Below are 24,517 nucleotides of genomic sequence, written 5' to 3'. Positions count from 1 at the left end.
AAATTCCATTATAAAGAACCCCATTCAAGACAAATCTTGGAGCAGAGACTGGAAATGAGGCTTGTGCCTCCCTCTCTCTCAGACAAGGTCTTGCTTTCCCAATGCATCTTCAATTCTTTTCTGCACAATGGAACAAATTCAACAGAAAGGATGGCGAGTGCTCCAACCCCTGAACTTACTACAGAAAGCTTGTTATGGCCCTCTGCACTCTCCCGAAATGCAGGCCTGAATTCCCTTGAGTAGAAGAGGGCATTTCAGCAACACCACTTACATCCTGACCAGGTGCTCTGACCACTAAAATACTGTATCTAAGTGGGCCCCTCTGTGTTTTAGAAGAAAAAAACAACACTAAATGTTACATGGGAGTTAAATCTGGTGTGTGTGGTAGTCATGTTTTGAGACCTGCCTGACTGAGCCTCCCAGAGGACTTAGGTAGGTAACATTTAGTTCATGCAGTCAGAAGGGGCTTAGTTTAGTTGTAAGACAGTTGTCAACATTCTTAGCTCTGTCAAGACTGGACACACGCACAACTTTAAAGTAAAAAAGTTCCAAACACTTAGGATGTTTAGGTACTGCTACGGTTAGGCACCAGCTGAGCAGAAATTTTCAAGATTGTAATTTTGGACAGAAGCAGCTAAAATTCTGCTCAAGTATTTTTTGTAAACAGAGTTGAGCATTAAGCTGGCTTCTTTTTTTGCACATTACCCATAGGCCAAACCATGCCTTCAGATACATTGGTGCACGTGTATGCTTTTCAGTGACAATCATTAAAGCCTGGGGTTGCTTCACTGACAGTCAGGCTTTGAAATTTAGCTAGTAATTCTGTTGACAGTACACAAGGAGGTTTACCAATCAGCTCTGAGGTTCAGCTCATCTCAACGTGTGTCAAAACTGGCCCACAAAATTGAACATCTCCATAGTATTCTGTACATAACCGTGTAAAATATTTGCTATTTAATGCTGAGTTCAGGCATTGTATTCATTATGTATACAATCAAAACTCAGCATTAATTTAATAAATAACAACCTTTTAGGTTTTTATGCTTTATATTTTGTTGTTAAGGGCTGGATGAATATAAGACTTCAGTAAAACAGAAGACATGTTTATGAATCTAAAACCAACGGAAGCATTTTAACCATTTAGGGGCATCTCACAAGTGCAGCTATGCTCCTGGAATGCTACCAGCATCAGCTTGTGTTTCTCTGTGCCTTGTATTTGCTAGGATTCCTATTTTAAAAACGTCTGAAGAGTGAAAGTTGTATTTTACAACCTCTCTCTGGTTTCCCATGGGCACAGCACTTTACTCATCATCCTGGCAGTTTCCCTCCTGATTAAACGATTAACAAGTTTCGTCCTCCAAATCCTTTCCCTTCTATTTGTGCCTCCATTATTCATTGGAAACAGTTGTTTCTGCTCTTTCCAAAATAGTCTTCCATCTGGACCTGGGCTGGCTCTGACACTGCCAACAGCCATCCTAGGTCCAACTACTTAAAAACAGAGCAGATTAGTTAACTTTGCTTCTCATGCCATCTGGAGATGCATTAAGTTGTTGCATGTCAATTGGTCCTGATCCAACAAAGATTTATACACGTTTAACTGTTGTAGTAAATGGAACCACAAAGACTTAGAATTAGCCTGGAAGATTTAAAACAGTTAAAAGGAAAAAGTTAGCTGATACTGTGAACTGTTTTATATTGAAATTAACATACAAACAGGGAAGTTTTTAATTGTGCAACATGCTGATGCTTACCAGAACCACTTGGAAAGGAACTAATGTCAAGGAGTTGCTCTGTTTTGGTTACACACACCACATTTCTCTTACAGCTTTTCAGTGCATTTCTGAGACTCTCACTAAGATTCATCAACTTCTTTTTGGAATGAGACAGAGAAAAAGAAATTGGAATTTATTACCATTTTGATTACTGTTGCTGGTTGTGCTGTCCTCCCTTTCAGACTGGCTGGTGCTGCTGTTAGACGCTGTAGGGGGAGGGGACGGAGCTCGACTGGAAGCAGCACTTTCACTTTCATCTAAAAGACGGTCCATGTAATCCCTAAAACCAGAAACGCCACATTCAGCAATGACTTTTTCCTTTTCAGAGGGAAAGTTGTGTGCATACTCAATATACTGTCTACAAACAGTTAGACTTGCATACATTCAATAACATTTTAAGACCCATTTGATGCATCTAGCTTTTATCTTATCTGTTCGTTTTATAGTTTCCTTATGCTACCTAGTCCTCCCGCTGCCTACACATATACTGACTGAATCAGTGAGATGAGTTACCAACTCCATGTTGCTCTTTGCTGAGAGTTGTGAAGATGATGCTCTATGGCAGTGGTCAGCAATCTATGGCCTGTGGGTTAGATCTGGCCTGGAAATGGCCAATCAGATCTGCATTTTACTAAAGATGCCAATTCCCCAATTGCCTGATCTGGTCCACATTTTGCTAATGGAGTGCAACTTGCCTCAGGAACTCCAGCCAAAACCCATATGGAGGCTGCTCTCTCTCATTGCAGCCTCTCAACAATAGGTTGCAAGCTGCAGCACATATTTGCAAAAGGTTGCAAATCCCCACTCTAAGGAATTGTGATAAAGAAGTTCCTTAAAATCCCAGCATTTTAGTGGCAATGCCACTGAATACCAAGCAATCAGTTATCTGTATTACTATGAGCAAATTCTGTGCACATGCATTCTTGAAAGGTGGAGGCAGAACAGTAAATCAGTGTGGAATATGAATCAGAACATGAATATATTTTTGCTATAACTAAATTTTAGGTTCCATGTTTAAATCTTACATAAAGTTTTGCTAAAAACAGAACTGATTAGCTGAGCAAAGTGAGGTCTAAATGTTTGTCCATACAAGGACTGGGTCCTAATTAACATTCGATAAACAGCTTTTGCTAGTATGTATCATTCACAGCTTGTCCACAAGTAACGATTAGACCATAACAGCTGCTGCCCTTTTGAAACATCCCCATTTGGAAACTGCTCCAAATGTATGTGTGTTGGTACCCAGAAGCAGCTTTGTGTTAAGTTTCACAGATAAGTTATGAAAACAAAGCAACCTTGCCAAAGAAGACCTGAAACCAAGGCCAGAAGACAACATGATGATAGTAAGCAACATTTTAAATGGCAGGGAAGGACATAAGGAATCTTCTTTTCCAAAACTGTAATTTTCCCACAGATTTAAATCACATTAAAATTGACACCTTCCAAGTGCATATTGGTTGACGAATCCAAAAAGACCTGTTGCTAGTCTTCACGCCACCCTGGTCCTCCCTTCTGAGTCTCCTAGGAGGGATCAATGAAAATATACACTACATTGCGTAGCCTGACAGGCACTAGATAAGTATTTATTCTTTGCTTTAGGGTGTAAGCAATAACAGTTCAGGCTGTACTGCCTCAATAACGATACCTGCAGTCCGCCTCCAGAACTAAGGAGGCACGTAAGCCTATATTCGAATACTGAAGAGCATTTAAAATTAAAAGCAGTAAATAAAAGCGCTTTGCCTATATATGCATGCTATTTTTAGTCTCTCTTTTTTTCAACATTAAGTGAACAAAGGTACAATTGGAAAGAATGCTTGCTGGAACAGCAAATTTAAAGAAAATATTGCAGAATAATTGCACAAAACATCTGAAATTTGTGACTGATTAATTTGCATAAAACCCCGATGAAACATTTAAAAAAAGTAAAAAATATATACATATTGTGATTCAGACAATTTACAAACAGAAAGCAGGCTTCACTAAATGAGTAACTGTTAATACAATCAGTTAGTCTAACTAAAATATTGTATTTTTTTTTAGCAATTACAGTATGTGCAATATTATTCATCTTTTCCTTTGGCTGCTGGCCTCTTGGAAATCGAGATTATGAAACTCATGAAATCCATTTTCACAGAAAGCAATATCAAGAGGTGATACAGATATGACATGCATTTAAAAAAATAAAATACAAGGGATTTCTTACGTTACACCAGGGTGAAGATTGTATTTCTTCTTCCCAAACCGGGTCTGCTGTGCAAAGAAGTCATACCGCTCCGATTTTTTCCACATATAATAAAATGCAACACACTCGCCAACTGATCTTGTTCGTACCTATGAAAGGTCATACGAGCATTAATGAGATAATTAACACTTTCAGTGGTTGCATACACATCGCATGACTTTGAGAGATTCAAAGTGTACTGTGATTTTTTCCTTTAAGATATTTAAAATGTATGGCAAGAGGAGATTTGAAAAAGTTTATAAAATAATGAATGGCACAGAGATTGTACCTCAGATCTGATCTGGTATGGGAGTTCTTATGTTAATATGATTTACCTTTTCTTAGTCTAAATCAGAAATAATCTGTGAGTTACTGTCCCCAAGTAAACTAAGTGCCAAATTCAGTTTTTGGCAAGCAAAGCAAGCAGCAAGTTTAAACTGGAAAAGAGTACTTCTCACAAAAGCACCTCTGAACTCTGGTGCTAAATCGTGTAGGCAAAAAATTCTGCTGCATGTCCATAACTACACATTTTTAATGTCTCATTTAAAATAAGAAACAAAGGGTACAGACTAAGTGGAAAAGGATGTCAGAAGCAATGTCACTGGTATAATGAACTGATTGATGCACTTATGCCAAACTGAGGAACAGTATTTCAGCAATGAGCTGAAATAAGCCCAGTGGAGACATGTGATGCAGGAAGAACAAGCAGAAATGAGTAGTGCACTAATACTAAGGATGCCTCAAAATTGGATTCCATTAGAAAAAAAATATTTCTGGATCAGACCTCAGAACCTCAGAAAACTAGGGCAGGAAGGGATCTCAGGAGGTCAAACCCCTGCTCAAAGCAAGACCATCCCCAGCTAGACAATCACAGCTAAGGCTTTATGTAGCTGATATTTAAGGATGAATGCGTTACAACCTCTCTGGGTAACTTGTTCTAGCCATTTTCCTTGATATCTAACCTAAACTTCCCTTGCTGCAACTTGTGACCATTATTCCTTGTTCTGTTAATGTTCACGCCATTAGGTTATACAATGGAAGCTACCTCTAAGAAGCTAGGGCAAATACTCAGCTGGCATAAAACAACACAGAATCACAGGAAAGTAAGGCTGGACAGGACTTCATAAGGTCATCTAGTCCAGCCCCTCAAGGCAGGATCACCCCCAACTAAACCAATCCAGCCAAGTGTCTATCTAACCTGCTCTTGAACACTTCCAAGGACAGAGATTCCACAGCCTCTCTAAGTAGGTTGTTCCAATACTTGATTACCTCTTATAGTCAGAAAGTTCCTGCTAATCTCCAACCTAAATTTCCTCTGCTGTAGTTTGAGGCTATTGCTTTTAGTCCTGCCCATCTCCTACAAGCACAGAAAAAGGCTAATTGCCATCCTCTGTAATAAACTGCTCTTTAGATACTTGAAGACTGTTATAAAACCGCCCTCAGTACTCTCTTCATTCTAAGAAACCCCAGTTCTTTCAGCCTTTCCTCTTTCAGTCTTGCCTTCTAGGCTTTTAATCATTTTTGTTGTACATGCATTCCACTGACTTCCATTTTATATTAGCTGAGGACCCGCCTCAGAACCTGCAGACGGAGGTGACAAAATGGTTCAAAAGAAGCAGAAAGCATATTTTAAAGTTCTCTTCTTAATGGATTTGCTTAGTCTCTGACAGCACCAACTGGTGAAAAATGCAGAACCACCCAAATGAATTTCCCTGCAAACCAATGATGTAAACTTTTGTTGCTCATTAGTGAGAACCTCTGCCTATATTTTCTTTCACTGACGGGATTTAAAATTATTTCCATATCCTCTAACTCCTTCCTAGCTAGGATTTTCAGCATACACAGTCAATTCCTTGAAGTTCAATTTAAATATGTACTATTTTTTAATTCTAATCAGTAAGATTATAATAAATTTCAGCTGATTTGTTAATAATAGATTTCTTTGTTCAACCAGCCATTTTAGGATTTTGTATAACTAAAGCTTCATATTTCAATTTGTTCTTCCATATACAGCAAAGCCAGGCAGCTAATGCAACCAACCCCTTCCTCTGACAGATCAAGATGAGGATATGCATGTCACAATGAATCAGCAAAGTCTCTGATTTGGAGTAAATCAAGAATGTAAGCATCTACACAGAATTTTCTTGCATACCCATGCCCCCAAATAAAACACCTGTCTTGTTTTTGGAGAGGCAGAATAGAAAAAAAAAAGATTCTTCTTGAGTTATGGCTGCATAAAGCAGGGACAGAATCTAAATCTTCAGCTCACTTACTTTCCCTTATCTGCTTAACTAAAAGCTTTAACCCTTGAAGCTGCTTAAGACTGGTTTGCAGGTATGGAACTATGGTCTGAAAAGAGCTAAAAACAGTCTGAAAAGCTCCTATTTAGAAATAGTAGAAAAGACACCAGAGGCAGCTAAACACAGCAAAACTGGCTTCATTAGTAGGATATAAAGACTATTAAGAAGAAGAGATAATTATTAATACCAGTGAAGTGAAGACCAACGAGCCATTATGTCAACAGATTCCTTAAGCTGCTTGAATAAAAGTGTCGCTGCTGCAGTGAGCAGGAATAAAAGCTGGAGCAGAAATCAGAGTGGGGTGCCTCTATTCCACACAGAAATATGCAGTTTCCCTGCTTAAGATATGCACTCTGATCTGCGGGGGCTGATTTTTTAGGGGAAGCTATGCGAGTAAATAAGGTATCTGAGATTGTTTGTGTTGTATATGAGCAAATAAAGTATTTCCCCAGACTTCAGCTACAATAATGTAGGTAAAGTACATTTTTATTAATCATCCTCACCTTGTTTGCCTGAATCAAGTGAAAATCTTTTCCATATGCCTTTAGTCCTTGTTCAAAATTTCTACATTCTTCTTCTGTCCAAACAGATAACTCTTCTGAAATAAGGAATATAAATACAGAAAACACACTTTAAAGTAAGATTATAAAGAAGAAAAAGGAAAATCAAGTGGCCAAACCAAAAAAAAAGCCACTAAATATTTACCATATTTATTCAATTAAAAGCCTGTTTTTCTTCCCCATTTACCAAGTATGAGGTGGGAGGGGGGAGAAAATAGGCAGCTGCTGTGGCTCCAGCTCTGGCCCCAACCCTGGCTCAGTGCTGGAGCTGCAGCTGCTGCCTGCCCTCTACCACCTCTGCAAACCCCTGCTGCTCCTCCCCTTCAGCCTTGGGCCTCCGCCACACACAGACTCCCCTCTGTGCTGCTTCTCTCCCTTCCCCTCCCTATCGCCCTACTCTCCCACTGCACCCCCCTTACCTTTGCTCCAGTATCAGCAGGCTGTCCTTGCTGCAGCCTGGGACGCAGGGCACGTCCTGTCCCTGGCCTGGCCCTGTAGCAGCCAGGGCTAGAGGGCTGGGTTGGATCTGTGTTCAATGCCCCAGGCTGCAGTGGGGCAGTGCCATAGCAAAGGTAAGGGGAGTAGAGGAGCAGGTGGGGGGTAGAGACTTTGGGAGGGGGAGGTAGGGAGAGAAGGGAACCTGGGGCTGCAGGGGCAGAAGTAGTGTGGAGAGGGGAAGGGCAGGGGTGGAAGACAGGGACCTGAGGCTGTGGGGAAGGGGAATGTGGGTAGGATGACAGGTGGCAGTGGCAAACTGCATGCCTTCCACACTGCCTGCCTTCACCGCCTGCCCCACTACTGCCTTGTCTACCACCTATCCCTTACTGCCGCCCCCATTACTGGCACCCTACCATGTGCTCCCACTGCTCTCTGCCCCGCCACTGCTCCCCTCACTGCCTCCTTCACCTCCTGCAGTAGGGGGGCGGGATGAGTTTAAGACAATCCTCCAGTAATTAAATTCTATACATGGAAAATTATAGTAAGTTTACACATTTTGCATGGGTAAATACAGTAAATTTCTAAACCACAAGCCAATTAGTTAACAACAGCCACCAGAAATTCAACATATTAGCACAAAAATAGAAAAGAAGAGCAATTTTTGTCTGAAGCAGCAAGAGACCATTTACAAAGGGTAAGGAACAGATATGCTGACAACTGAAAATGATTTAGCTACTCTAGCAGATGCAACAAACAGCATTTATAGATAATTAAGCCTCATCTACACAAGTGATATTTTTCAAACATGGAAAAGTAAAACACTGATTCAGCTTCTTCAGTGTTAGCAACATTGACAGCCTACGTGAAGATAGCCTACTATCTGCTGTTACCATTTTTAGTATTGTGATGTGAAATTACTCAAAGAGTGCCTAAGCAACTTAGTGAGTTAAATGTGCATATTCAGTGATTTGACTGTTTAAGAGCTGCCAATGTGAGGAACTGGTATTAGCAGTGATTGGGAACCTTTGGGAATGAACGGCATATATTTATCATAACTCTTGTGATAATTTGAACTTCAACAGACGGTGTGATTTATACCAGGGGTTTTCAGTCTTGGTCACTGTAGTCACGGGTGGATGGACATGTAGCAGTGTACCCCTGGCCACCAAGTCGGGGGAGGACGACGCATGGCCAGACGCCGAGTCTGGGGAGCAAGGCATGCAGCTGGGTGCGGAGTGGCAGCAGCTGCCACTTGCAAGCTTCCCCCGCCCTTCCCCCATGTCCAGCCATGCACCCCCGTGGGGCAGGGGAAGCTCGCACGCGGCAGCTGCGTACCTCCCCAGGGGTACGCTGACAACCCCTGATCTATACTAACAGCTGAATTGATTTTCAGCACCATTTGAGGGCAAGAATAAGATAGTGAGTTCCATCATTATGGGCAAAAAAGACCATAATTCAGGGGTTAAACCCCGCCCCACGTAAGATCAACCTGATAAAAAGTTTAACCAAAAAAAAGTATTTGTCAAGAAAGGGATGTTTGATCCCAGGGACCAGTCAGGCTTTCAATATCAAGGGATGAGACATCTTGGCAAAGCTCTCACTGACTAGAAATCAGAATTTCACTCTAAGTTTTGAACATAATCTAAATCTCATCTATACCTGAGGGTCACTAATCAAAAAGGGTTGAAAAGGGGGTGGGGAAATAGTAGAAACCATGCTTTCAGAGTGATCATTTTCTTGTACAGACAGATCTAGAGTTCTAATCTTTGTTCCCAAGGCAAAAGATAGAAGACTCAGAAGCACAGTAGACAGGGAATAAGAAAAGATGAGCACCTAAGGGAAACAGCTTATCAAACAGTAAAAACTGAGAGAGATGAAAAGGAAAGATCAAAATAAGGATTCTCTCTTGCTCACACACACACCATACTCCAGAAGTATCTTCTGGAAAATTTAGGCTAATTTAAAAAGTTGAAATCTTTTCTAGCTAAAAGATTTAGACACCCAATCTTCTTTACTTAGAATTCTGAATTCTTACACACTCCCATGCTCTTTACTTCAATGATTGAATTTAAAATGTCTAGAGGATTGAATACAAAGAAAAGCTATGTATAATTCATCATTTAGTTGGGCAGACAAAATTATTTAAAATTTTTAGAAGTAACAAAAATACCAGGTTTTTATTCTGGTTTATTTTATTTTATATCACATTCTTATATATGTATTACTACTTAGGCATTTTTATTATTCTTATTACTTCCCCCAGTGATATCTCATTTTGATGCTCACCTTCAGGAAACAGAACATCTAACTGACCTAATTAAATGGCTGCATTTTATGAATCCTTATTTTCATGTTCATAAATCATTTAATTCCTGAATTTGGGAAGAGGCATAACAGTGCTATGTTATGCTTACACCTAGTTGGTAATGGAAACAGAACTATCTAACTGTTTTTAAACAAATTAAAAAGATGCATGCCATTTTGCAAAACAGTATAAATTAAAAATCAGTGTATGCTTACCTCTGGCTGCTTTTACATTAAATCGTAATCTGCGCAATGATTCTTCTGTATCAAAATTGCACTTAACCAACTCATACAATGCCTGGAAAGGTAAAATAAATAAATAAATACGCGCGTGCACACACACACACACACACACGCACACTCTTAATACTTGACTTCACACCTTACTGAATTTGCTCTCTCAGAATAAGTCTAATTACTCCAAGAGTCAAATAGAAAGAAACATTTAAGGTTTTTTTTAGGCTTTAAGGTTTTCAAACAGATTATATTTATTTGCTTTTTAAAAAAATTAAAAAGCACATCTCCCTCTAATTATACATCATACAGTAGACTTACAAATGAAGGCACACCTATTTCTTAGCACAAATTTTTCTACATAATTTCATGTTTTAAAATATTGTACTCTAGTGCTGTACTCTTGTTTCCCCCCCCTACAAACCTGGCTCATATTTTTCTATGAATATAGAGACAAATTTTTATGACTGACCCTTAAGCAACAGATGTCTGGGAAGACGCATAAGCTTGAGCCTGTTCTATGGGGATGCAGAGATGACGAATTCTAATATCCCAGTGAATGTTCATGTATGGCTAATTATAAAGATGACTAAATGTTATGATACCATATATTCTTAGACTTAAATAATTTGCAAGACTAATAATGTTCCCGTGCTTCAACATATACAGGCACATTACTTCATGATCAAATCTTGCAACATAATGCAACAGATCATTTTAAAGCCTGAATATGCACATTAATGTTTTGGTTCTTAAAGATTTTCCTTCAGTGCAGAAAAAAATCAATTTGTTTAATGGGAATAAAAGACAACAAGCTATTCCAAAATCAGATTCTGAGAAAGTATAAATAAATGGGAGAGTTACAATATAACTTGTACAAGAGGCATGTCTGATTCTTCTTCTGTGCTTCTTCAGACCTAATGAAGAATGCCTGGCATTCAAAAACTTGTCTAACTTTATCCCAACCATGCAGTTTGTCCAATAAGAGATATCCCACAATAAATCCTTGCCTCTTGAATAATTCTTGGACCATCACAGTAACATTACTCCAACACTACCAATATAACTTTTAAGATATACTATTCCAGCAATGCTTATGTACCTGCTCATTGTCTTTAATATGTGATCCTTCAGGAATTGCATCTAGTCCTTTCTCATCACCTGTACGTCTGGAGGCTTCATTGAGGAATTCAATCACTTTATCTTCTGATAAATGATCAGGATTCCACAGAAGCTGGTCATCATTTTCATACACTAAGGGAAATCATAAAATACTTAAACAAAAAGTCCAACTTGTACTCAGTCCTAAAAATGGATACAAAAGTTTGAAACACCGACATTGCTAGCTAAGAAGTTTGTAAAACAGCTGAAATTATGGACACGTGACAAGTGGAACAATCTGATTGACCAGCGTTATGTACATTATGTTCATTTAAAACATCTGCTATTATCAATGCCATAGCTGAAAAACCAAAAACAATCTCCTTCACCATCTGTCCTTGAAACTATGAAATAGCAGTTTCCAACTGCCAATCTCTCTTTCCAGACTGCCTTAATCTAAACACCATAAAAGAGTAGTTATTTCTCAACAAACAGCTCAAGAGCTTTCAGGGCCATTACAGACTGAGATTAGTAGTTAAAGTACAGGTACTAAGTCTCTGACATTGAGGGTGCGTCTACATGTGCTGATTTAAGGCGCATTAGCCATTTTAAAGGCACATTAAGGGTATGGGTCTACACATGTGTACCCTTAATGACCCTTAGAAATGGCAATTTTAGGTTACTCATGCCTAAATTTGATACCTGCTAAAGGAGGTATCAAATTTAGGTACCAATGGCTAAAGCGCCTTAACACACATGTAGATGCGCTAAGTCATATTAATGTTGCGTATGTCAACTGACTTGGGACTAACTTTAGTCCCAAGTCGGTCCGCACACTGCGTTAATGCATCTTAGTGTGTGTACGTGTAGACACATGCCTAAGTTGCCATAATCAGAGGCGACTGGTAGGGGGGATGGAGGGGGCACATGCCCCCCCCTTGACATGGCTGCCGCTGCCAGTGACTGCAGGTGCTCCCCCAGGCTCAGGAGGCACCAGTCACCCATGACCATAACACACATTAGACAAATGCTCATTATGTGTAAGCGTGCGTAAAAGCATGTGTAGACATGCCCTGAAACATTATCAGAAACTTTGTCCAACACCGCCCCCTTCCTTGGTAAAAATCACCAAGATGGAATGAACCAACAGTACCAAATACGCTGGTTTCTCTGGTCAAGTTTTAGTTCTTGGTGATAACAAAACATAGTTGAGGAACATGGATAAATTAAAACCAATGTCTCTCAACTGTTGAATACAGAACACAAAATGGTGCTGATGCTCACACAAAGCCTAGCAAAATTCTTTCCTTCCTTCCTCTTAAGGCCCAGAGATTCAGGATAGGAAACTGCTCACCAGTCCTCACAGGGGGAAGCAGTCACCTTCTCACTGAACGAGAGGCGACATCTTTAGGGTATGATAGCACATAGCAAAGAATAGCTCTAACACCACTAAGACGGAAGGACTTCACGTCTAAGAGTCAACATGCCCCTGTCTAGAAGATACTGATGATTCAAACCGTATCATGTAGTCCTATTTTTCACTGGTCAAAAGAGTGTATCCCTTTTCAGGAATAAGGCCATAGTTGGTGTGAAGCACACTCGTACATGTACAACATACAAAAGCTACAAGTCCTACACTCACTTCCAAACCTACCCCTCCTGAACTTCAAAGGGTTGTCTTAACTGTGTAAACAACATTCTAAAAATGACATGGCACAGTCTCATGTTGGTCCTTCAACTGATTTCCACATAAGAGCTTTTCAGTTTACAGGTAGCAAGATGGTTTTCCTACTAACAGTCCTGCAAACTCAAGCTGCAAGTTTTATATCAAGCATGAGCGACTGGTGCCTCCTGGCTCAGGGGGGCACCAGCGGCTGATCACCAACCGGGGGGGGGGGGGGGGCAGCAGCCAGTCGCCAATCGCTGACCCCAAAAGTATCGGCGACAAACCGGAAGTGCCCCTGGTGCATGTGCCCCCCTCCCCATGCCTTCCCATGTGTCACCTATGATGTCAAGCAGAGTTATTTCCTGCTGAATCATCGTCACTAATAAAGATTTTGTCACTAAAACTTTATTACAAATCCTGTTGGTACCTGAACCAGGATAGAGTTTAATTTCATAAAGACAGGCTCTGTATGGCTAACAAAATAAACCAAAATTTAAAGAAGTAAAGTACCAGATATTATTCAACACAAAGACTCACAGTTCAATTTTTTACAGCATTTTATAGCTGATAAAACCCACAGTAAAACTTTTGAGAGCTAAAAGTAACATGCTTTTGACTGTCTTCAGCTGCAGAACTCTTTAGCAAGCTCAAGTGTGATTTTTCAGAACAACATCCAACATCCAAGACTCTTTGCTCTTACCTTCTGTCAATAACAGACTAAATTAAGTCCCACTACTGTATCTTGTGGATAGAGAAGACTAATACCCCAAAGAAACAGCAGTTAAACTAAAAAGAGAACAAAATCTATTATACATAATATTTCTTATATTTGTATTTGGCATTTAGTTTCTGCCATTCAGTGTGCTGGAAACAGATGACTAACAATATTATACCACCAATGGAAGAGACTGAAATCTGAGTCTGAGTCTTTTTCATGCCATCCAATGTCACAGACAACAAACCAGGTTTTGCAATTCCTATCCACCTTAGGTAACTGTAACACTCACATGCGTAACCCAGACAGGGGGATCCACAAAGAAAACCTATTCTCAAAATGGTGTTCTCAGAACTGTGTTTGCTACTACATTTTTGCAAAACTTAAGTCATTAAATGACCACGCTCACATGAATTTTCCAGGTTTACAACAATGCAATTCTGCTTTTAAAATGCAGGTTTACATATAGGCAGTAAAAGAACTCTAAGATATAAAACTTCCTGAAGAGCAAGATTTCCTCATTAGCAAAACCAGAAAGCTACGTTTCCATACTTTCAGTCAACATTATTCACTCTGCTTCCATTACTAGACCAATTTGAGACCCATCCATAAAGATTTCATTGAAAAATGGAATACATTGGGAATGAAGCAGTACAAGTTATACTACAGTCCTATAATAATTTAATGAAAATTTAACTTTGTCCTTCCCAGCAGCAGTTGGTTCCAATGACGCAGGTTCTCGATTTTAAAACAAGTGACTGGATGCAAGTTCATGGAAAATTATTTTTGTAGACTTATAAAGAAAGAAAATAGCTATATATTTTTATTACAGCAGGCCCCGAGTCATTTACAACAGAGTAAACACCAGTAAAAACAGGTGAATCATCAGTAGATTACCAGTAAAACTTCCTGAATCTTAGGTAAACGCACAGTTCAAACTATATTAAAATCCAGATTTTTCTAGAACTTCAGACAAATACTTCAGAATTTTCTAAGCTTAATCTCTGCTTAATATTTCTTTAAAACTTGAACAGAAAGACAGTTCTGCCATTTCAGGAAGTCACAAGAGAAAAAACTTAATAGAAGCAACCACTTCATTTTCAATGATTTTTTTCTAGCTAAGGTCATAAAAGTAAATTAAATTCAAGATGTATCTGTACATACAACTGCTCTGGATTCTGAAGCAGGGCTATAAAGCCACTCCATGCTTTACACCACCTGTGTTAATGTGTATATACTAAGGTCTGCAGGAAGCACAGAAAGGAATTTGGTGGTGAAAGGCAAGCGTGCGGGAATAGACAGGTACCTACCAATCTGTGTATATACTCAAATTAAAACCAGGATTGTATGGAAAGCTAGAGGCACAGGTTTTCCAAATAAATGAAAAAACTTCCAATGTATTTTAAGTCTATGTGAAGGTACATAGAGCTTTCCCTGTAACTGCAGTTTCAGTTTCCATATCTTGAGAGTCTCAAATCCATGCTCTTTCAGTTACAAGACCCCAGAGTAGCTTCAGCTGTCCAGGAGTCATCTTGGTGACTATATTTCATGGAAACATACGCTACACTAGGTTGTGCACCACTGAACGTGAAGCCATTACCAAGTTCCAGGTTGCTGTTACCCCTCTATTTTCCCAGAGTCCTGGCCAAGTTTGAGCTCTGTGTTTTTGTGGCAACTCATATGAACCCTAGGCTAGTTACATGAGCTGCATTCACACCTTAAGATTAGAGTGTAGGCAACAAATTTACCTTTTGCGCTCCTCATGGGTAAGCACCTGGGATACATGAATGTTCTGCAGAATTTATAAAGTCTCTTGAAGTAAGAGCTCTGTTCTGGTAGGCACAGAGGCTGCAAAGGCACAATTCCTTATTCCTTTGCAATAAGGAAATGGTACAAAAGGTCCCAATGTTGACCTTACAAGGTCTGGCTGAGGCACAGCCTTTGGTGGTATATCATCAGAGTTCTGGAGTATATCTTTTTTTTTTTAAACAAAAGAGACAAGAAGATATCTTTTAAAAATATCGAGAAGGCTAAGGTTGAATAGGTTATGCCTGCAAATCAGGAACTGGTAAGTCAAGGTAAGTCAACCGTATCACTGCCCCTTAGCACTTATTTGATATTAAGTATCAAATATATTTTACCATATTATTTTATTATTTAATCCTAATACAGCAACACATATTACTTCTAAAGTATATTCTGGATAAAGGAATAAAATCCATGTTCTATAGTTATGTAATTAACAAAATAAAATATGGATATTTCCTGTACTGCATGATACACAGTTTCAAAACACAGGCGCATCTGCCTGAAGGAACTGCCTTATGTGCAAATCATGTGACATTAGTTACTAAACAGTTCTCAGTCTTTTTCTAAGATGAACTGTTTCAAGTCTTTAATATAGAAAATTCCACAAATCAGTAATTTTCACAGCATCAACTCTCACCTTTCTCATTCTCTCTGTATTTACAGATACCAACTGGAATTTCAGCTTGAAACATAGAGCCCACCATGATTTCCTGTTATGAAAAACACAAATACAAATACAGGTCACATAACAGCTTCTTTAAAAGAGTGTAAGAGTGATAGCATACTTTACTAAGTAAAGTGACAATCTTAGATTTGCAGAAAATGATTGACAGACATGTGACTGCTCTGTGATACTTTACAGAGAGTAATTCGATATTGCAATTGTGATGCATGCTTTGTGTTTAATAGCAGATTGTCAGAAAACACATGCAGGAAGTAAACTAATAGTTCAAGATAAGCTGCATCCTAGTAAACACTACAGGGTGGTTAAGAGAAGGCTCACAGCATAAAATGTGACTATTCTACCTCTAGGTTATAGCCAAGTAACTAAGCTTGTTTTGCTTATACCAGGGGCAAGCAGATCAGGAAGACTACGAATAACTGAGATGCATAAGATGTCCAGAGGTCACTGCAATTATTGCTCAGAAAGACAGACACCAGAGGGGATTCTTATAAGACACTACATTTGTCTGGGTCACAATCACGGGCCTTAAGGAAGGTAAACACATACAGACCACATTAAAACCCTTTTCCCTCTATGCTATGCTTTATTCCTACTATTAAGATTTAACAGTATCTTGGTCACAGAGTCCACAGCTGATCACCAAATATCAAAGGAAAAACCAAATACAGTTGAAACTGGCATAAGAACAGCTGACCTGCAGGATACTATAGCCCAGAGCCTGATTTAAGAGTGGTAGAACCATGTGATTCCACCTTGGAAAAAGTGGAAGAACGGTGGCCTGAAGAATATGCTCAGAGACCTGAGAGGAGACAAAGGTGCTGTTAAATCCAAAACCAAGAGAGACCACTGAGAAATGCAATAGTTATTCTCATGTCGTATGTACATTCAATGTGGGGCACTCAGACTGGGTGATATGACGGAGGAGGTTGAGGGAAAAGCACCTCACCAGTCAGTGGGAGACCAGCAGGGGATACTGCATCTTATGAACAGCAGAAATTAAAATGATCTCCACAAGACCCTGATATTACAAATATTAGAGGATATCACACCACAGATATTTTGTGGCTTTTTCATAACTTGATGAATCCAAGATCCCTAACACCTTGAATCCTGGATACTAAGCACTTTGTTCCTGCCTTCTACTCCACTACTAATTGCCAAGTTAAAGGCCGTCTTTTTAAAGAAGAAAAGAATCCACCTCAGTTAATTTCTCCCTCTCCTCTTTCAAATTGGCTGGAGAGAAGTAGGGATAATTCTGGTAATGTTTCCTCTAATTTCGTGCCTGCCACATTAGTCCATCCTGGCTTGTCAGACACCATACTCAGTACAATTAGCACTTTGCTGGCTGACAAGATGAATGAACACCAATTCTTGTATGCAGATATCCATATACAGTAATGGGATTGATGAAATCATGTTATGTTCTTCAAAACTGTTTCTTTGTGCCTTTAGAAGAATCATTTGAAACTCTAAAAAAAAATTAACAAAAAAAATTGGGCAATTCTGCAATTAAGCAAGTTCTCATCCAAATTTGGAAAGCGTACATAAGATTTTAAAGAATTCAATACAAAAAACCTTTTCAGGAAGCTAAAAACAAGTTATTAACAAAGCTTTTTCCTGTCTTTAATTACCTCCCTATTTATAGAAAACTCCTATGCTGGAACAGGTTACAATAATCTCACCTACTCAACACTTATACGACCAGAACACCACTCCACCCTAACTTCCAAACAGTTTCTAGATGAACGTTGTCTTCCAAACGTATTCTATGCTGCCAAAAAACATTTAAAGGACGAGAGAGAATAAAGTTGCCCATGAGTCAGATAAAGGTACAGACTAAGTGTGTTGAACAATTTATTTCCGGAATGGCCTAGCCAGGGAAGTCAGGATGGGGGAAATCTGGAAAACAAAACAAACAAACAAACAAAAAGAAGCTGTTTTCAAAGCAAAGTGGTGTTGCCTTTAAATGGAGTGAGAAGCTCCAGATCACCAGGCCAACTGGAAGGCACAAGACCTTTATAAGATAATGAAGAGATAGCAAAGCCTTTTGCTTGGTTACTAGTAGATAACCTCAGGGAAAATGGTTATGAAATGATTTGTTAAACACAAGCTAAAAATAACTAAAATGCTGGCTTGTCAAGTTAGGTCTGTTTCATCTTCTGGAGACACATAAAATAAACTGACTTTTTTTTCTTGGGAGGAACTAACATCACTGAATACTTATTTCCTGTCCCCTTCCACTGAAAGAATACATACTTGTCCTAAACAGTTCACAAGATGCTCGCTTTCTGAAAATACTATTTGACATAACACAGAGTGAATTCCAAGAACTTAAATATTTACCTTTTTCCAGTCTTCTGAGGGAATATAATCTTCATCTTCTTCAGATTCCTCTTCTATTTCACTGTCTACAAAAAAAAAAAAATCAGATATTTGCATGAATCATGTTCTAAGCTACACTTTAGTCCATTAAAATATGACTTGGACACAGACAATTCAAGGCAAACTCCAACTGACTATTGGACTCATGAGCTAGGATGTCTCGTGAGTGGTGGTTTCTTAACTAACCACCACTGTCTTGATAAAGGGATGGTTGGAACCCCCTTCCTAAAGAGCAACACAGTATATTAACAGAATTTCACTCACCTTAGAACAGAAGAGCAACACCTACATTTCAAAGCCACCTTGTGGGTAAGGTAACATCACTCTAAATTACAGTTTAAAAGTCACTATTAAATATTTCAGCGCTCACTGCCTTAGAGGAAACGTCTAGCTAATGTTCTTATCCCCGTTTAAATATTTTTTAAAAGGAAAGATATGAAGTTGGATATAGGTTTTTAAGATACAAATAAGTGAAAATTGCATTGTCAATTTTTAACCTAAACGTAAGCTTTTATTTTCCTATTCAACAGTTACAGCACAAGTTGGCTTATCCCAACTTAACAGGAGCAGCTGCAGAATCTAATGATGGCACTGGCATCCAGATGTTCCATATTTTAACACAGCTGGCACAATACAAATAAACAGTGAAAATAAGAACTATAGCTAATACGAGACACATGGGTTATACAAACATATAGAGACTGATTGTTTAGGTTGCAAGTTCTTAAGAGCAGGGATTGTTCTGCTTTCTATTTAAACAGCACATGTCCATACCTGGGATCCTAGATACTACCAAAATACAGGAAAGAAATCCGAAAGATAAATAACTGTGAGATGGCAACTAACATAGATGTTAATAACTAATTTTAATTAAGTAAATCAAGTAGAGTACATAGCTGTTTAAGCAACCTTAACTGCAATTTAGTATTCTGGAATACATTTTACTTCATTTTGATAGAAAAGATTATTGCTCCGTTGAATATTTGTTGGCTAAACAATCTGGCTGACAGTATGATATGCTTTACATTAGTTGACTCCACGTTTGAGACAAGTTTAAGTGGGACTGTGATAGTAGTGAGTCTAAAAGCAGAGTTACATCATACTAGATTAGTAGCTGCAAATGGCTGCACATGTGAACGTTAGCCACAGCTTAAGAAATGGAGAGATGACTGGATGGGGGGTGGCAAAGGAAACAGTAGCATTATGAGCTACAGCATCAAGTTAGATCCAGTTAAGACTAAAAGTCCCTCTCTGTGTTAGTATCTCTACCTTAAGTTATTATAGCATGAAATAATTTGTTAAGAAAATAATCTGTTTGTGTTTCACTTTATTTTTCCATTGTGTAGAGCAGCCAATGAAAAACCGTTCATTTTATTTTGCTTCTAAGCAGAATCATTTTCATTCACAACTATTAAGTATTCTCAAACATTTTCATGACACAGACCACTATGTACTTGGCCTCTGTGATGCAACTATAGCGACTGCTTAATTTCGGAATGTATAAAATAATACTTATGTATTTTATCTGCCTGTTTTGTGTGAATTAAGCAGCTGATAACAGAGGTAAGCCTGTTCAGGAGACCAACAGAAGCTCCAGACAAAAGAGAAATGCAGTGTATGGGCGGGTCTACACAGATGTTTACCATGCAGTAGACTAATTGGTTCTGCAGTAAATGTCTCGGCATCTACACATGTAGGGTTATTACACTGGAGTAAACTAATAAACTCCACAGCAGTGCGCATGCTAGAGGCTAATCCAGCTGGCTGGGGTACAAGGGTGCTTCAGTGTGGAGGCTGCCTGCTGGCTAGCCTGACAGTGAAGCACCCTCATGCCCCAGCCAGCCCTTCCACAGCACCCTGCCAAGTCAGAGCAGCCCCAGATTGTTAGACTGGTTTCTGGGGCCCCCTGCCACCCAGGGCTGCTCCAACCCGGCTCAATGTGCTGTGGTCATGGGTGCACGTGTCAGTGTAGCACCTGGGAGCAATAAACTTAGGTGCAAAACTGCTGCAATATGCACATGTAGATGCACCCACTATATTACAAATGCAATTAGGGAATGTTTATGTAAAAGAACTATGCTCTTGATCCTGCTGGTTAGTCCAGGCAGGCAGACCACTGAAGTCACTCGGCCCATCTGAATGCTAGGGAGCTTTCACTGGTGCAGGGGAAGCCCATGTGGACTGTCTTGCAGAGTCTCTGCTTTCCGTCAAAAGGTTAAGAAAGTGCTGAATGTATTTCTATTAGCCACAGGTTTTTCTTTTATTTAATTATGTATTTATAAAGAAACTCAGATTTTGCATCAAATTTAATCATTTTTCTTTAAAAAAAACCTGATATAAAAGCCTAACATGCAGAGTCCCTCACTTGTTCAGTATATAGCATAGCATGCCTCTTTTTACAACAACAAAACCCCAATGTTTAGGCAGCTTAAGAAATCAAGACAAACAGTGAGAACACTTATCTTTTAAGTGTTTATAAGCAGTGATAAATATATGCCAATTGTATTTAGAGGGTGCTTAATACTGGACAGCACATACTTGTATCAAAATATTTACATCGACGTGGACGAATTATCTCTTGTGGATCTTGAGAAGCAACAGATGGTGCTGGGTCATCATTAGAGGACTGTGTCTCATCCTCTTGACCTGATGAATCCTTTATGGTCTCCTCCTTAAATACAACAAGACCAACAGGAGATCAGTTAACCTTTTTACATGATAAAGAATCAACTTTCCTTTTACTTGACTGCATTTATTTTCATAAATAAAACAAAAGAGGGTTGTGCATACATGACAATAAATAAAAAAAAATTCAAATTATATAGATTGGTTGTGCAGAACCACATCCATTGTTTAAATATATTATACAAATTACTGACACAAGGATTTTGAAATTTAATATTTTAAGCAGGTCAGGTTTAATAATAAGGCTTTGATAGGTGAGGTAGGGGCATGAACCAGAGTTAAACATCATGTCTAGTTTTTCCCCTAAGGAAATGCATCGGTTGCCATTGTATTCAGTGGGCATCAACAGCATACTATGCTGCCACGGTTGTCTGAACCAAGTCATCTATTAGAAACAGGTGTTGTTTTGTTGGATTTTTATTTTGTTTTGTGATTTCGGGGGGTGGGGAGGAAGGGGGAGAAGAGATGGAGGGGGAAGAAAGAGAGAAAGAGAGAGAGAGAGAGAGAGAGAGAGAGAGAGAGAAGGTATTCTGCTATCTTTCATCCAAACAGGGAGGATGGCTAATGTTGGATATATGTATTACAGAATAATTCTGTTTGTCCAAAAGGAGTTCCAAGCGTACAAACCTAATCTTGTATTTATATGTATTTTGAGTTCTTTGAGAGTATATGCATGCCTTAGGGCAAAAATCAATTTCACAGTCCTTGTTCACGATTCTCAAATCCTCATACAGCGATGTGTGTGTCAGTAAACCTGCTCACGAAGACATGGAATGATAAAGACCTTCACCTTTAGCTTTTTTGGGGAGGCGGGGGCGGAGAAGGAGAATTATATTTCATGGAGTAAGCCATAAGTGAGTATGTGCTAAAAATTGGAAATTAAACTAAGTTTTGTTGATATTTTTAAAGTCTTTAAAATATTTCTTCCTGAATTTTGGTTTAGGAAGAATAATAAATCAGATGATAATTTCTAGTCTCTTAGAAAAGTTTTATTTTTAATGTGCAAGGTTGTCATACAAACATGCCTATTCCAGTAAGAATACTTGAACTCCAATATCATTGACTTAAAATAAATGGTAAAAAGATTAGAAGAAAAAAGAACAGATTTTTAACAGAACTGAAATGCCAGGGAGTGATATGAAAATTAAGGAAAATTAGATGACCATGGCTAGATAAATGTTTGGTTTTATGCAGTTTGTAAGCATCACTTAACACAACTTGTTCAGGCTCACGTGTAATAATTCAGTCACATCATGTGTAGCCAATGTGCTTATAGTACACATTTAATACAAACCACATTGTGAACTGAATGTTTTAAAAGCAAATTTGAAATATAACAAAGGTCCAAGTACAACTCAGCAGAATTAATGGTGCTATTAAAACTTTGGTTTTCATTTACTTGTATTTAAATTTGTATCCATGTTGCATTACATTTCCCTTCTCCCCCTCTTAGTTTCCCAGAGCTTTTTGCTTGTTCGCTTAAGAACAAATACAATATATGAACCTTCTAAATCTCTTCCTTCCAAGCCATTCAACAAGGGAAGGTTAACAGGCTTTGCAATTTTTGGCAGCGAAGCTTGCAGATAACAAAAACCAACAGCTTCAAATGCATTTAAAAACTATTAATGCACTGACAGTGGTTTCTCCAGATGCATACATATGTAGGATGCCAGCCTGCACAGATATGGGCAAAGTCCCTATTCACTCAGGGCACAAAAAGTACCACTGCACAGTAGGTACACTGACACAGGACTGTGGCTCTACTCAATATACAATTTTCAAATAATATCACTCTGGTAGATTTGAAAAAAAATAAAGTGAAAAGCACCAATGCTCGTTAAGAAATATGTACAGGCCAAGTTTAAAAAGTAGACTAAAGCAAAAATGGCTTAACATTACAGTTAGAATTTTACAAAGTATCTTCCCCTTTGACCGACTAAAAACTGCTAAAAGAATCACACGGAAGGGATCTCAGGGATGACAGGATTTTACTCATACATTAAAAAAGCCTTTAGTAGAGAGCAATCAGGTAAGATTTTACATTTAAGAATTCTATTCTTAGACAAAAATCCATCACATGAGTTTTAGCAAATCATTTAACCTCATAGTAGTTCAGTACTTCAGTTTCCATATCCTTAAAACATCTCAGACTGATCCTCTAATAGGAATGCTACAATGAATACATTAAAGACAAAATATTTCCTTTTTCTATCTAAGTTGAACAACCTCACTATTCTGGCTCCTTAATATTTTTGGTATTAACTCTAGAAAGATATTAATATTAATATTAATAATAATAATAGTAGTAGTACTGTGAGATTACATATTGTTGAAAGCTACCAACAATGCAGAAATTACAATTATGCCATGAAAGTTTTTAAAAAAAACAACCCCCCCCCCCAAAAACCCAAAACAACTAAAGAGTGGATTTGTTACATTTACTGCTGACACAGGTATTGTCTGGAACATTGTAACCACATAAAAAAAAATCTTAAGATAAATGAGCACCTCTTATTTTAACAGTACAAAAGACTGTGGTTTAAAAGAAGTCACAACCATAGCATGAAATATTCTGATTGCTAATAAAAATTTAAGCTGTTTATTATATAGCACAAGTGACAAATGCACTATATTAGCCTAATGCAATATCAAATAGTTAAGTTAGGAACTTCAGGCAGTTTGTAACCCACATAAAAACAGACTTTTGTTTCTGTACCAGAGATCATTTTGCTTAAAATAACAAAAGAATTAGCACATCTACAACAGTTTTCTCAAGTCAGAGGCCAAATCCAGCTTGTGGAGCTATGGCACAAAACCCAAGGAGCTCTCTATGGGTCAAGACATTTGGCAGCAGGAATCAGTGGTAATTAACACTGCCACCCCTTCCCTACCACATTCCCAAACCCCAGCTGGATTGGGGCCAGACCACATCCCGCTCCCTACTCCACACTGCTGGATGAGGCCCTGCCATGCTTGTCCTGTGCACCAGATCTGGCCAATCAGCTAGATTCAGCCCACAGACAGACCAAGTATTGCTTATCTGGCCCACAGGGCAGGAAGGTTGAGCACCACTGGTTTATGAGATGGAGCTGTTCTCAGCTGTTTCAGATTCAGGGCACCCCCTCCAGAACTTTTTGAACGTGGTAGCTCCCCATTTGAAAACCAGAGCTGTGCTACCTAGGCTACCTCACTCGTTCTCAACTGGGATGCTGCTGCCACCACTGAAACCAGCATATGCTCCTGACTGCATTAGAAACGCATCCTACTAAAGCAAGCAGGAGTGCCCAGCCCTGCTGCTCCTGTTCCCAGTCCAGCTCTGTATGCTTCTGCTGGAAACAGGCACACAAGACAGCCCCACCTGCCCCACATTTCCAGGAAGAGCATGCAGGGTCAGACTGGGAAGGACTGAACAGGCACTCTTCCTGCTTTAAGTTTAGCGATAAGGCTAATGCATGCTCCTGCTGCAGCTGATGCACACGCTCCTCCAGCAGCCCTTCCTGGTATGGCTCTGCATTGGGCAATTGCTCCTGGTTATAGTGGCAGATGCAGCAGTGGCAGAACGCAACCCTGAACATGTGAGCAAAACTCAAGTAAAAGGGTCTAACACAGGAAACACAGGCTGAACTGGACAAAACCAACACAAAA

At 39.0% G+C, this 24,517-nt stretch overlaps 1 protein-coding gene across 1 annotated transcript in view; it reads right to left on the bottom strand.

Moving 5' to 3' along the window:
• The window catches only part of MIER1 (MIER1 transcriptional regulator), a 51,039-nt gene that overhangs the window by 5,358 nt on the left and 21,164 nt on the right, over positions 1 to 24,517 (bottom strand). Inside the window, exons 5-12 of the mRNA XM_019531595.1 lie at positions 20,726 to 20,858; positions 18,149 to 18,213; positions 15,758 to 15,830; positions 10,932 to 11,083; positions 9,812 to 9,893; positions 6,797 to 6,891; positions 3,976 to 4,103; positions 1,913 to 2,052 (exon numbers count right to left, since the gene is read on the bottom strand). Of these exons, the coding sequence (XP_019387140.1) occupies positions 1,913 to 2,052; positions 3,976 to 4,103; positions 6,797 to 6,891; positions 9,812 to 9,893; positions 10,932 to 11,083; positions 15,758 to 15,830; positions 18,149 to 18,213; positions 20,726 to 20,858 (868 nt within the window). The remainder of the gene's footprint in view (positions 1 to 1,912; positions 2,053 to 3,975; positions 4,104 to 6,796; positions 6,892 to 9,811; positions 9,894 to 10,931; positions 11,084 to 15,757; positions 15,831 to 18,148; positions 18,214 to 20,725; positions 20,859 to 24,517) is intronic.

Source organism: Crocodylus porosus, unplaced genomic scaffold (assembly GCF_001723895.1).
Source record: "Crocodylus porosus isolate Cpor-Errol unplaced genomic scaffold, CroPor_comp1, whole genome shotgun sequence".
Lineage (NCBI taxonomy): Eukaryota > Metazoa > Chordata > Crocodylia > Crocodylidae > Crocodylus > Crocodylus porosus.
The sequence above is the reverse complement of the archived record's forward strand: the minus strand, read 5'-3'. Positions and strand labels throughout refer to the sequence as shown.